The sequence below is a fragment of the Alnus glutinosa genome, chromosome 4, assembly GCF_958979055.1.
Source record: "Alnus glutinosa chromosome 4, dhAlnGlut1.1, whole genome shotgun sequence".
NCBI lineage: Eukaryota > Viridiplantae > Streptophyta > Magnoliopsida > Fagales > Betulaceae > Alnus > Alnus glutinosa.
The window spans coordinates 5,189,918-5,204,496 of record NC_084889.1 but is presented as its reverse complement, the minus strand read 5'-3'; the positions used below and the strand labels follow the sequence as shown (position 1 = coordinate 5,204,496).

The 14,579-nt window shown below is 37.1% G+C and overlaps 2 protein-coding genes across 2 annotated transcripts; one reads left to right on the top strand and one right to left on the bottom strand.

Moving 5' to 3' along the window:
- Positions 1–10,406: 10,406 nt before the first annotated feature.
- LOC133867395 (peroxidase 43-like) lies at positions 10,407–11,884 on the top strand. The gene is made up of 4 exons (XM_062304137.1): positions 10,407–10,604; positions 10,700–10,882; positions 11,020–11,185; positions 11,302–11,884. Exons 1-4 carry the CDS (start codon positions 10,407–10,409, stop codon positions 11,718–11,720), a joined length of 966 nt encoding a protein of 321 aa, XP_062160121.1. The 3' UTR covers positions 11,721–11,884.
- A 780-nt stretch (positions 11,885–12,664) lies between these two features.
- LOC133866055 (uncharacterized) lies at positions 12,665–13,339 on the bottom strand. The gene has a single exon (XM_062302621.1). The coding sequence runs from the start codon at positions 13,337–13,339 to the stop codon at positions 12,665–12,667; it is 675 nt and encodes a 224-aa protein (XP_062158605.1).
- Positions 13,340–14,579: the final 1,240 nt, after the last annotated feature.

Sequence of the window (14,579 nt, the reverse complement as noted above, 5' to 3'; positions counted from 1 at the left end):
ACAAAAAAGACAAGAAGGCCGATCACGTCGGCTTTTAACGCTGTCGTTTAATCCTGTGACTCCAAAACGGCAGGACGTTGCGTTGATCTTAAGATCATTACCTCGTGTTTGCCTCCTTCGCCGACGGTTCGATTAATTCTTTGTGAATTTTGCCTTTGCCACTACAAGCGGCAATGCTTTTGCACTCTGAAAAGGTAGCTTAAGAAAAGCGTTATAAAAAATAAATTAATAAATGCCATACACACTCACACTTTTTTTAAATTGAATTGGAGATATTTGTCGACTTCCTAGAATTGGAGATGCTATTGGATAGAGAGTTGTGAGCACTTCTAATTTGGTTTAGAAAATTTTGAACTGTGTGCTATTTCTAGGCCTCGTTTTTGTATTTTTCAAGTATATATAATGAATAAAATGAAGATTTCTCACTCAATGTTATGTGCTACACAATATCAAGAGAATCTCTTTGTCAAGAATGTTTGAAAAGTTGTCACCAAACCCATGTACTTTATTGGAGATTAAGGAACTTATATTATTGGGTTAAATATATTTTAGCTCCCTAAACTATCACCATTTTTTCGGATGGCCCCCCAAACTACCAATGCTTAGATTCTGGCCCCCCAAACTACCACTTTCTGATTTTTTGGCCTCATCCGTCTATTTATGCTGTCAATTCTAATAGAAATGGGCCAAAAACCCGAAAAATACCACTCTCTTAACCGTGTGAATTTCAAAGTGTAGGAGGGGTATTTTCGGATTTCTGTTTAGAACTGATGACATAAATGGACGGATGGGATTAAAAAATCAGAAAGTGGTAGTTTGGGGGGCCAGAATCTCAGCATTAGTAGTTTGGAGGGCCATCCGGAGAAAGGGTGGTAGTATGGGGGGCTAAAATATATCTATCCCTATATTATTTGAAAAATAAACATTTTGCCATCAGAAGAGAGTCTATACGTACAACTCAAGAAGCAACTAAGCTTAAGTACCCTTTTGTATTGTAAAATTATATAACTCATTCCTAGCTACTTAATGATATATAGGCTGGAAACTAGATGGCCGACTCTTTCATTGGTTGCCAATCAATTTAAAAGGTTGAGTATTTGTTTGGCAACATTTTTAAAAGTTGGTTTTGTTTTTTTGGAATACCGAAAACTTTCTCAAGTATCAACGGATTTTTATGATGTATGGATACCCTATTATTAACATACTGTTTAAAACAAACTACAAAACCTTTTTTATTTTTTATTTTGGGTAAAGTTCACGTATCACCTCAAACTACTACTCGATTTATAATGTCTCATCCAAACCCTCAATTTAGACAATGTTCTCCCTAAAGTATTAAAAATTGTCAATATTCTTTCCAATGACAAAAAATACCCTTAATAAAATAATAATAATAATAATTACCAAAAAAAAAAAAACTAAAATAAAATAAATACATAAAAACTAGAGCTGTCAAAACGAGTTAATACGACCTGTTTGACTCCCCAACCCGTTAAAGGTCAACCCTAACAAGACCCGTTTAGATAAAAAGGCCAAACCCTTAAACTCTTACACGACCCTATTAAATAACGGTTGACACAACATGACACGACCCGTTTGACCCATTATATAATAAAGTCTATTAAAATAAAAACACAATTTAAATTTAAACTAAAAAAAAAATCATATTATTTGAATAATCATATTATTTCACAGTTGAAATATGAAACATTGAGTTTTTTTAATGGTCTGTTTAGGTGTTGAATCCAAATATTATTCGAATTCACTGCGCGAATTACGATGTTTGACTTTGTGAGATAAAATTTGAAAAAAATTTAAAAAAGTTGAATAAAATATGATTTATTTTTTTAAAAAAATATAATATTATTCAGAGTAATATTCAAAACAAACCCAAAATTGTTTACTTGTTTTGGTTCAACTTCTAAGTTCGAAAACTTGAAAGAAACAAAAAAGAACTCCACTAATTTTTTTAGTCTTTGCATTTTTTGTTCAAGTTCTAACTCAATAAAAGAAAAAGACTTGTTTTGTTTTTTATGAGATTTTTTTAGTTTAGTCTTTACTCTTTAGGCAATGAGAGAAAGAGAGAGGTAACATGATTGTTTATATTTAATTTCTGGGTTAAATACAATTTAGCCCCCCAAACTACCACTCGTTCTCTGGATGGCCCCCTGAACTACCAAGGCTTACATTTTGGTCCTCTAAACTACCAACTCGTTTGAAAATGGCCCACTCTGATGTGTCCAAAATATTGCATATTTGAACCCCTTAATTTGCATTTGTTAAGCCTTTAGTTTTGTCATTTTCTAATATTTTTGTTTAGTTTTTAGTGTCTCGGTGTTTTGTAGGTCATTGAGAGAAAATGATGATTTTTAAGAAAAAAATGCAAAGAAGTGAAAAAATTGTCTCAATTTGGCCCACTTTCAAATTTGGAGAAAAAACGTGTATATATATATATAGAAAAGAAAAAAGGTGAAGGTTTTTTTTTTAGAGATATTAAAATCTAGGTGGAGAGCTTCTTTAGAAATATTGGCAGCAGCCAGCAAGTCGATAAATGCATGGGTAGCACCAAATATCCTTGACCAAACATGCAATTCTCTCCATCACGTGAATGTGCAAGACCTGTAGTGAGAAAAGAAATTGAGGCATGCGCGGAGCATTTGATGCAGTACTAAGACAAGTCATGTGGCACCTTTTGAAGAGCAGATTTTTAAATTTCTTTTTTTTGTGACTCTTTCCATAATTCACGGCACCAAAACAGCATGAGACACTGTGCAAGGAGGACCAAAAGAAGACATGTGAACTGGCCGGCTCTTCCCAAAAAGATAACATAAATGGGAAGAAACAAGTTCATTTTATTTTGGAAAGCAATGCACAAAAGTCTTTGCAAGCAAAAGGAAACAAAAAAAAAAATAGAAGACACAAGCTGGACCTGCAGGATTCAGCAGAAATTGCAGAAATTTGAAGACAAGAGGCGCCACTTTTCAGCATGTTTAAAACCTATCTTTTCCTTATAAAAAGGGGAGACACGAGTAGTGGGGGGAGTTGAATTTTTCTGGAGAAAAACAGAGTATAGAACGTGACTGGACAGCAGCTCCAGTCACGTTGGTTTTGTTAGGATTTCAATTCTTTTCTTTACAAGTTTCTGTTGAGATTTATTTAGCAAGGTTCTTGTGCTGTTCTTCTTAGTTTGCAACTAAGAGCTCTGTTCCTTTGTAAAAAAAAAAAAAAAAATCAGATCGTAACTGGAGGGGAGCTCCAGTTCACGCCTTTTTTTTTCTTCCTTCAGCACTTCTGTTTTCCTTTCGTTTCTTTTGTAAACTTTAGTACGTAGTGCAGTTTTGGAAGTCTGGCTTTTACTTCCTGTTCTTTCTCTTCTTTTACAGCCGAGACCTAGTTTTCTGTGGTGATCAATGTGTGAGACGTGAGCTGCAACGTGAGTTGCAGTTCCTGTTCATGTAAGTTCTATTTTTTTTTAAGCAGTTTTTTTTTTTTTTTTTTTCTGCAGTTGTGTTTCTCTGCATTCATTCCTGGTCTTGTTTTTTTCTTTCTCTGCAGTTTTTTTTTTCTTTCTCTACAGTTGTGTTTTCTTTCTCTGTTTTTTTTTTCCTTTCCATTTTTGTAAACATAAAGCAGTCCGGTGGTGTTGATTTTTCTTTCTTGTTCCTGTGCTTTCCAGCATGACCTTGCATTTTTCTGTTTTTTTTTTTTTGTTTGTTTAAAGAGAACCGGACGTGACTAGAGCCCAGCTCCTGTTCACGTGTGTTCTCTTTTAGTGTAGCAATCCTTAATTTTTTTTTTATGATTTCTTTACAAGTTAATCATTTGTAAGCTTTTCTTTATTAAGCACTCATTCATAGTTTCTTTTAATGTATATGTTTTTAATTCAAGTTAGTGAGTTGTTTCGAGTCATGGAAGGCTAAAATCCTCGACTAAGGTTGAGAATGAAACATAACCATTAATAACACACACATTCTTGATATGCTATTTATACAATCCGATGTTTATGGAAATATTATTCAAGTCTAATTCATTTAATTGATTTATGTCTTTAGAATGAATGTTTATTTATTGAAAAGTTGGATATTTAATGTGTTTCAACCGATGAATACATCGACTTATTTGATTGAAAAATGATATCCATTATGATTTGTTTATCAAACGCATACAATGGATGATTTGATTTCAAATGGATATTCATTGTGATTTATCTTTGAGTTTAATTCATTAAATGTTTTAGCATACATTATCAGGGAACTTGAGTCATGAACAAAGTTAAAATGTTTATCGGGTGTATAAATAAAATATAAAGTTAAAATGTTTATCGGGTGTATAAATAAAATATAAGAGTGTGTTGTTTTAATTTGGTTAGGTGGATTCTAAAACCATAGTGGTATAAGATCACAAAATAGTTAGATCATGCAATGCCTCAAGTGGAAGGGTGTTCAGCTCTGTTTTTATGTTCTAAAACAGGTGAACAGAGTATCTATGGCTGGAGAATGGAGCACGTATGGAAAACGTGTTGAGTGGGGCGGCTGGATCAGGACATGCGGAAGGTGGAGCACTAGGAGGCAGTTGAGGTGCTTCAGAATGATGGACACAATTTTTGGTTTAAACCGTGATGTTAGTCAACAAAAAAAAAAAAAAAAAAACAGATTGGAGTCATTTTGGGTTATAGTTCCGGGTGGCTCTACCGAGATTTTCATGGACCATGCGCGTGCTCGTGTTCGTCGTGTTACATGAAAGTGTAATTAACTATAAGTCTATAAATATTTAGAGGAATAAAAATACCTAGGACCATCCTTCTGACTCTTCCCATGCATGCATGGCAAACCATTTCCTCTCAAATTGTTTTTGTACAAATAAACTGTAGTTGCATTTGAGCAACTGCATTATTATTATACTTTAGTTTTGTTTATACGTTAATTACAATGTTCCAGGCTACTTTGGCATGGACTCTGCAACACAGACTTTCCAACACCGCGCATTGCCAATCAAATTATGGCCCCCTAGCCAGAGTACAAGGCTGATGCATGTATATCGAATGATAAAGAATCTTACAACTCCACCCATTTTCTCCAAGAAGTATGGCCTGTTGAGTAAAGAAGATACAAAGGAGGATGCCAAGGATATAGAAGAGACCATGCCCAGTTTTAAACCTCCAAAACAGAGCACAAAGACTAAACCTCCAAAACAGATCTCTCTCTCTCTCTCTCTCTCTCTCTCTCTCTCTCTCTCACTCTGTTTTGTGCCCCGCCGGCAGCTGTAATGACTGGGTGGAAAACAAGTATTAAACGCCAAACCACGAGAGTACCTCGTACAGAACCTACAGACGAAAACAACAAACTTGAATTATCATAAATAAAAATGAAAAACTTGAAGTATTAAATGCGATTCTAGGCGCCGAAACCTCCGGGAGTTTGTGGTGTCCTCCTCCGAGCCCCTGCGTTGGAAGGAGTCGTCAGAGCGTGGGGAGACGACGGGCTGCCGAAAGGCGAGGTCGAGCAATGTCGCCGGCGTGTGGGGTGACGACCTGCTGCGAAGGAGTGAAAAACAACTAAACAAGAATAAAAAATGATCCAGAATGAATTTCTATTTAGGAGATGGGTATTTTCGGGTATGCAGTAACTCGATTTCCATCCACATATACGGTACATATACGGTACAAAGTGACGGATGGAGTAAAAAAATAAGCAATTGGTAGTTTGAAGGACCGGAGTGCAAGCACCAGTAGTTCAGGGGGCCATCTAGAGAACGAGTGGTAGTTTGGGAAGCTTTTTCGTATTTAACCCTTAATTTTTAATGTTGAAAAAAAAATGTTTAAGTATGCGGGTGTACTTATGGGTCAAACAAGTTGACCTTGTAATAATCTTTTTATTAAACGGGTCTAACGGGTCAACCCTTTTATAATCCGAACCTTTTTAAGTTTAATTCTAACCCTTTAATTTCATGTCGGGTTCGCAGGTCGTGCCAAAAATTGACAGTTGTAATAAAAACCAAGAGTGGCCAAATTTAAAAATTAAAATTAAAATTAAAAAGTTTTCCTTTTTTTAAGAAATTAAATTTTTTTTCTCTTTTTCTTAATATTTTTTAAAAATTTATAAGGGTATTTTTGTTTTATTGAAAAAATTGTAAGTCATTTTTGTGTTTTTGCTGGTCCTGGGAGGTACTTCGACAATGTTTTAGTAGTTTGGGGAGATATTGTCTCAATTAAAAATTTGGAGGAGGCATTGTGAAATTTTCTATTTTTTCTTTTTATATAAAAATGAAATTCTTTCACAAAGAAGTACTAAAGAAATAAAGTACAAAACATTTCTCAAAAAAAACAACTAACACATGCCCATATTTTCAAGTGTGAATCTTCCTTGTTACATAAAAAAATAAATAAATAAATAAATAAATTTAAAAAAGCGATGACTGTCCCATTGGTCACCGATTTGTCTGGCGACCCTTTAGTTGATGACATATCCATCTATCAGCCTTGCGGTGGCCACCATATCCATCTAACACTCCCGTGGTGGCTGCCATATTTGTTCAACGGCTCCACGATTGCTATACCAGATATGTATAGCACCCGCGGTCATTGCTAGATCACCATTGCAATGGTGGCCGCCAGACTTTTATTTTGTAGAAACAATTCTTAATTGGTTATCTTTTTTGAGAAACGCTACTCAAAGGTTTACTAAACAAATTAATTTTTTTTTTTTGTTAATCCATACACAACACCTTTTTATAAATATGACCTCACCAGTCAGTCACCATATCAATTATCCATTTTTACCCGTTCCAAAAACCCAAAGTCCCAAAATTCTTATCATAACTTGCTATATATGCATCCTTACTTCTCTCATTAAATATGATAAGAAAAAAGAGTGGCATTATTGAACAAATTAAAGATGATAAGCTTCGTACGTACCAGCTACTCTAGCTTGTCTTGTATAAAGGACCAGTACTAGAGAAGACTAGCAACGAGACTCAGACAATAATAAATTACAGCGTACGTACCAGCTACTCTTGTCCAGTACTAGAGACGACTAGTAATGAGATCGAGAAGACTTGCTCCCATGCTTATCAGGGATTTTTATTTTTTTGCTGTCAAAGTTAGCCCTACGTGATAAAAATTAAAGATGGGTGGGTCATTTAAAACGGGGCATGCATTGCATGGTGCTTAGTTCAAAGTCAACAAAGATTAATGCAAGCAAAAATGTCAACAATATGGATCAATCTAGAAATTGAAATCCAAGAAAATTAAAAGGATGAAAAACCATTAAAAAGATCATGAATGTTAGCGTTTGAGCTTGCAGAATATGTCATGCCATATATGAAATAAAGGACACTAGAAAAAGAAAATGTATTGACTGACATTTTGCATGCAATGTCATGTGTGTTATAAAAATCAAAATATGCAGACCACTTTGAATGCATATATTAATCATGCATGTAGAGCCAAATTAATAAAATATATAAAAAGTGATATTTGTAGATGAATTAAAGAGTGGTGGACAAGAAAATCTAAACTAAATATAAGAAAGGGAATTAATCATAAACCTGTTAGCTTCCATGAATACCTTCAAGGCCCAATTCAATTAATTTCAGGTATCCTCCAGGCTAAGATATGTGTGGTGGGGGAGGAGGGAGGGAAGGGTGCCTTTCGTTTTCTGTTATAGGCTTAGGCCATCTCCAGCAGAAGCTTCATTTTAACCAAAAAGTCAAATTTGACTATTTTTACCACTTTTCCTTCGTCCAACAGAATGGCCATTATAATTTTTTCCTTAACTTCATCAACAGTGAATAGCCACTACTGGCTATTCACTGTTCATCTGTTTCTGATTTTTTTATTAATATTTTCTCTCTCTCTCTCTCTCTCTCTATCACTCCACCTCCACCCGCATCTCTCTCCTTCTTCGTTCACCCACTTCCCTCTCCCTCACTTCTCATCTCTGTTGGTCTCCACCGAGTCCACCACTTCGACGCCATCATTGGCCGCCAGAGACCTCCGTTCCGGCCTCGGCCATTGCCCAAACCGAAATCAACTGAAACGCATATTCTAAAACAACCAAAATCAACCGAAAACAACCAAAATCATCACCGCAACCAACCGATGTTTTCTCTCCCTCATCACACGTTTCTCTGGCCACCAGAATCCCGCCCCCAGCTTCGCCGGCGTCCACCCAGGTCCATCCACCGGCGATCGGACCTTCCAGAAGGGGCTCCGCCTCCTGGGCGAGGATGGAGTTCTCGACGAGTTGGGGTTGGGGACCTGGGGTTGGGCTCGGGTATTCTCCCGATTTCTCTCGATCTCCCACCGTCACTCTCTCTCTCAATCTCCATCTCCATCTTCTCTAGGTTGCACGGTGAGGATGGTGGTTTGATCTGAGCCTTCCAGAAGGGGCTCCGCCTCCTGGGCGAGGATGGCGTTCTCGACGGGTTGGGGTTGGGGACCTGGGGTTGGGGAGACCGGAGAGTGAGATGGAGACCGGAGAGTGAAAGAGAAATAAATAAAATAAATAAAAGAAAATGATTTAAAAACAATATTTTAATGAAATGAAGAGTAGAATAAAGACTATTGTTGGAGTGTTTTTAACTGTTGGAGTAGCTAAAGTAAATATTTGTAGTTTTTGAGTAGTTACTTGAATTTTAACTGCTGGAGATAGCCTTAGAAGGGTGTTTTTTTCTCTTGGTCGATGGTGTCTACTTTGAGGAGAAGATTATTTTTAATCTCGTTCTTTTATGGGATTGGGATGTTGTTTTTATGGGTTTTGTTGTGGTTTTTTCTTGGTTTGAGATTTTTTCGGTGTAGATCGAATGGTTGGTGAATGCTTGCAAACCATCTTGGCAGCTTGGTGGTTTTGGTTCCAGATCTCGTCATGGATCGCTATCAGGGCACCCATTGGAGGCGAATGCTGCAACGTTCTTGGGTGCGGCACCTTTCGACGACGATTTGGGTTCTTCCTTTAGATCTCCCGGCCACCTGGATCGGTTGTTGCAACGTCCACAGTTGCGGAACCATCGACGGGGCGATGGGAACGAGATGTGGGTAAGGCTGATTTTGGTGGGTCTAGTGGTGATTTTCATGGGATTGAAATTTGGTCTTGTGTTTGGACTTCGACCGTCAGCTGTTGGCGATAATCATGGAATGTGGGTTTGGCCGAGATGTTTGTGGTCATTAACCATTAGCGGTTTCTTCGAATGGGGGAGATTTTTCCGATGATAAATAGGGGTCTTAAACTATTTGGATTAGTCGGAGATTTTGAATCTTTGTATTGTTGTTTGTTGTATTTGTCTTTATTCTTTGTTTGTGTCTTATTATTTTCCGGTGAAGGTTAGCGTCTCCCAACCCCTAGGGTTATATGGAGTTGTTGTCTCCTCGGTGTAGATCCGGTGGGGTTGGTTATTGATGTATTTTTTTAGCAGTTTGCTTTGTACTGATGATCAACATAGTCATTGATTTTAGCCTAGAATGTGTGACCGATTCCCTGTTCAAGGAAATGTTTATGTCACCGTAGATGCATTATTTTGTTTGGCTATATCTTATTTGTAACATTTATGTCTATAATGGTCTGGGTCTTGTGGCTCAGGTGGGGTATACACCTAGTTGGTGGTGTACGTCTTGTGTACGTCTTATATGGTGGTTTGTTATGGACATTTCTTTTGATTAATGAAAGATTTATCTTTTCCTTTAAAAAAAAAAAAAAGATAAAAAATAAAAAATTATAAACCTACAAAAAGAAAAAGAAAAACTAAATAAGTCATAATATAGAAAATATACTAACAAATGCATTTTAAAAGTTGTTTCTTATTATTATTATTTTGATATGAAAGTAGTTTATTATTAAGTTACAAAGGATTCATTGGTGCCTTTTTGTTTTTTTTTTTTTTTTTTTTTTTTTTTTTTTTTTTTTTTAATATAGACCTTTTAAAATTTATTTTTTACGTCCCAAGAAGTTTTTTTTTCTTTTTTATTTTGCCCACTCCAAACCTAAAATTCTAATTTCACCCTTTCATAGATTGCAATAAACCAAAAGGAAAAGGTCAAGTAGTCTGTAGTCGAGTACTATTTCTATTAATTGGCAGACCTGTCCTCTTAAAGTATTGTTCAACTTCAGACCAAGAAAAAGAATAAAAACAAGAATGGCTGTATGATTAATGAGTTTTGCCGAGGACCATATTACCATATTCTTTTTTTTTTCCTTTTCCGTTTAACATTATTTCTGTGAGAAAAAAAGTTAAGGAAAATAAACAGCACGCGCATAGAAAACAGCTATATAGTCAGCATCATCGCATTTTAGTCTTCCATCCCTTCACTTTTCTTCCTCCTCCTGATCTTTCTTTCTTTTCTGATTGCTCACGATCGAGTCACGAATCACGGCACTCCCATGCATCGATCTTTGGAATTGAGTGCTCGAACGATGGCGTTGGTTTTGGTTCTTATTATGTCTTATCATCTTATAGGTATGTCGCAAGCGCAGCTTCAAGTTGGCTTCTACTCCCAGACATGCCCAGAAGCTGAATCAACTGTCCGCTCCGTTGTTCAAGATGCCATTCACGTTAATCCCCGGAATGCATCAATTTTGCTTAGGCTCCATTTCCATGACTGTTTTGTTGAGGTCCCTCTCTCTCTCTCTCTCTCTCTCCCACAGACGCGCACACAACAAAACTTCCAAGTTTTTTTCTTCTTTTTCATTTTTTCTTTCTAAAACAGGGCTGTGATGGGTCAATTCTGATCGACAATGGCGCTAACGCTGAAAGACATGCACCTGGTCACGTAGGCCTTGAGGGTTTTGAAGTGATAGCGAAAGCCAAAGAAAACTTAGAAAGCGTTTGCAAGGGTGTGGTTTCTTGCGCAGATATCGTGGCTTTGGCGGCCAGAGATGCGGTATCCTCGGTAACTTTCATTAAAAATGTTACTAATTATCAAATAACTCTTTTGTCTTTCAACCTGAGACTCGATCGGTGCATGCACATTTTCATAAATATCTATTTTTTAATGACATTTGAGTAATATTTTCTATATATATGCAGATAAAGGTGCCATTTTATGAGGTGCCAACGGGCCGGAGAGACGGTCGGATTTCAGATATGTCTCTTGCAGCCAACATGCCTGAGGCTGATGACTCAATTCAGCTTCTGAAATCTAAGTTCACGCAGAAGGGACTTTCACATGAAGATCTTGTCCTTCTCAGTTCTGGTATGCACATAATTTAGTGATAATCACAAGCAAAAGATTGCCAATGTTCTATATTACGTTGTAGAATTTTGTTTTTGACTTATAAAATAACACTCTGAATCGAACAAAACGAGCAGGTGCACATACCATCGGAACTACTGCATGTTTCTTTCTACAGAACCGACTGTACAATTTCAGCAAAAACAGTAGCTCCGACCCAGCCATCAACCCTCGATTTCTACGAAAACTAGAAGCCATGTGTCCACCTGGAAACTTAAATGACCGGATACCTCTTGATCCTGTCACTAAATCCGAGTTTGATGATCAAATTCTCCGGAACATCAGGGACGGGTTTGCGGTCATAGCGTCTGATGCAAGGCTCAATGACGACAATAGTACTAAGCAAGTCATTGAGTCCTACATTAACAACACAAGTGTTAGATCTCGACCATCTTTCAAGGCAGATTTTGCTGAAGCAATGGTGAAAATGGGTAATATTGGGGTGAAAACAGGATCAAATGGAGAGATTAGGCGAGCTTGCAGCACTGTTAATTAAGTTTTAATCTCTCCTTTTTATCCTGTCTTGATGCCAATATTACCCATTAGTTTTTCACCTTGGCTCTACCAAAATCTGGCTTAAATTGAATGCTATATATGTTCTTAATTACTAGCTAGTATATAAAATGATGTTCCGTATGGCTGTTAAAATGAATAATTAAGTAATTATGGTGGCTTGTATGCTTAAACATGAAAGGCCAAGTACAGGCCAATTGTTGTATAATGAAAAGCCCAGTATATATATATATATATATATTATTCTAATTCTCAGCATTGCCTATGTATATCATGATTGTTTTTTTATAAAATAGTACTCTTTACGAGGTGTGCTCGTTTTTTTTTTGAAGAACTATCATCTCTCTTAGGCAAGTAAAAGAATCAATTAGATGAAAATATTATCTAACGGTGAATAAGATGTTTTGTTATTGATATTTTTTTAAAATACAGCTAAAAATAAAAATTAAAAAAATAATTTTTAACAAAACAAGTTATTTTTTTTAAGAAAATAAAAAATAAAGGAAAACGAAAAAAAAAATTGAAAACAGGAAAGAATAAAAAAAGAAAGATTTTTTTTTTCTTTTAAAAAAATACAAACAAAAAATAACTGAAAATTATAAAAACAATTTTTTTTTTTTTTTAAAAAAAAAAAAAAAAAAGAGAGAAGAAAAACCAGTTTTTTATTAAATTAAAAAAAAGTTTCTTAAAAAAAAAACTTAAAATTATATATATATTTTTTTAAAAAAAAAAAAAACGCAGTTTTTTATTTTTGTTTTTTATTTTATTTTTGTATAAATTTTTGGTAGTTTTTATTTTAATAATTTTATGAATGGTATTTTTATCATTATGGGGATATATAATTATTTGATAGTTTAAAGGGAGACATTGACACAATTAGTAGCTTGAAGGAATATTAACAATAAGGGTGTACAAGCGGTGCAATCATTAACCGTAAATGACCGGTACATTCCGTGGTTCATGACCGCGTGCACCTCTGCTTTGGCTTCTACTTCTACCTCGTCGGCGCTCCTCCAGACGGGGTTCCTCTCTTCTTCCGTCTCGGCGATCTTCTTGGTGCTTCGAAGGAGAGCGATCTCTCTGTTTCGGCTCTCGGTCTTGATGCTCTCGAGGCCCCTGATTCTGCCGAGGTTGGCCCTGGTTGTCTGCTATGAAACAGAGTAATTTTCCGTTTTTAATGAACTTCTCAATCAGGATTCTGAGATTTCTGCATTCCTCGCTAACATGGCCTCGAGCATCATGAAACGCGCAGAATTTGTTTCTGTTTTCTTCTTTCACATACTTATTGTGAAGGGGATAAGGCCTCTCGTACTGCGGATCCCTATTGATTTCCATCAATACTTCGTTAATGGGATAATTCAAGGGAGTACACTCATCTATAGAGAACTGGTAATACTTCGCAGGTTTCGTGGCTTTTTTTGTTTTGGTTCGCTTTTCTTCTTTCCGGGCCTTTTCTTTCTTCCCGGGATTGCTTGACTCTGAGATATTCTGTTTCTGGGACTCCTTCAGAGCCGCGAGGATTTCCTCCTGGTTTACATACTTCTCAATCACGTCCGTGAGATCGGCCAAATTCTTAGGATGATTGAGAGCAATCTTGGACATTAGGGGCCCTTCCACCCGTAATCATTAGTAAAGAGCAGCATAAACCATCTCCTCGGTTGCATTATCAACTGTGAGCTTTGCTTGATTGAATCGGACCACATAATCCTTCAAAGACTCGTCTTCCTTTTGGCGCATCGCCATCACTTGACCGGACGGTTTCTTCCGTTTGCACCCAGCGAGGAATTGAGTTACGAATTTCCGTCCGAGATCCTCAAAACTTGTGATGGAATACGGTGGGAGTTTTCGGAACCAGTCCCGGGTAGAGCTGGACAAGGTGAGTGGGAGGGCTCAGCATGCCAACTCTTGCGGAGTCCCCTGCAGATCCATATGTGTCTTGTAGTTGTCCAAGTGCTTGGTAGGATCTTCAATCCCGGTATAAGTTTGGATAGTCGAAATTTTGAACTTTTCCGGAAGTTGGATTGCCATGATATGCTCAATGAATGGGGAAGACCTGTTCAAGAGGCTGTCTACTCGAGAAATTTTTCCCTTACTCTTTTGCTGGATTTCAAGCTACAGCTGGTTATATTTTTCTTCGTACTTCTCATCAAGAGTGGCGATGGTTTCATTCAGCCTTCTTTCTTCATATCAAGGATTCATCACACCTTCACTAGGAGGGGGGTTCACGACTCCTTCAGCTCGTCGAGATTGGTTTTCAGGTTGAGTTATTTCTGTGACCCTTCTGCTCTCCTTGTCTTCTTCCTCATGGGTGTTGCTTTCTCCTTCTTCATGCCCTCCAGGTACTTCAGGAACTCGTTCATCCGCCAATCGCCTCTGCAGATGGAGATTCTGTTGAGTTAGGGCCTCCATGTCTCTAGACTTTTAGGCTATTCGAACCTCCATCTCAGTAGTATTTTGATGAGACGTACCCCCCACCTCGTTGCGGGGGTTATTTGCCCCTGAAGCCATGGCTCTTGTTCGTACCATTTCAGATATATTTTTGCATAGTAGACGATGCACACTTGCTAGTTGTTTCCCACAGACGGCGTCAATCTGTTAGAATAGATTCTGGTATGGTAGTTGCTGAACCGAAAGAGCCTATCTCTACTATCATGCAAAAGAAAAAGCTGCGTCAGGGGAGGACCTGACAATCCCACTCCGATGCCTTTATTAGTATTATCTCAAGTGTATATCACTCTAGTATATCATAAGCAATCTCCCTTTTACCTGTCTAATTGTGAGGTATTTATATATGGAATGTTGAGAGTGGTCTGATTTTTTCATTGGACCACGTGTCAGATCC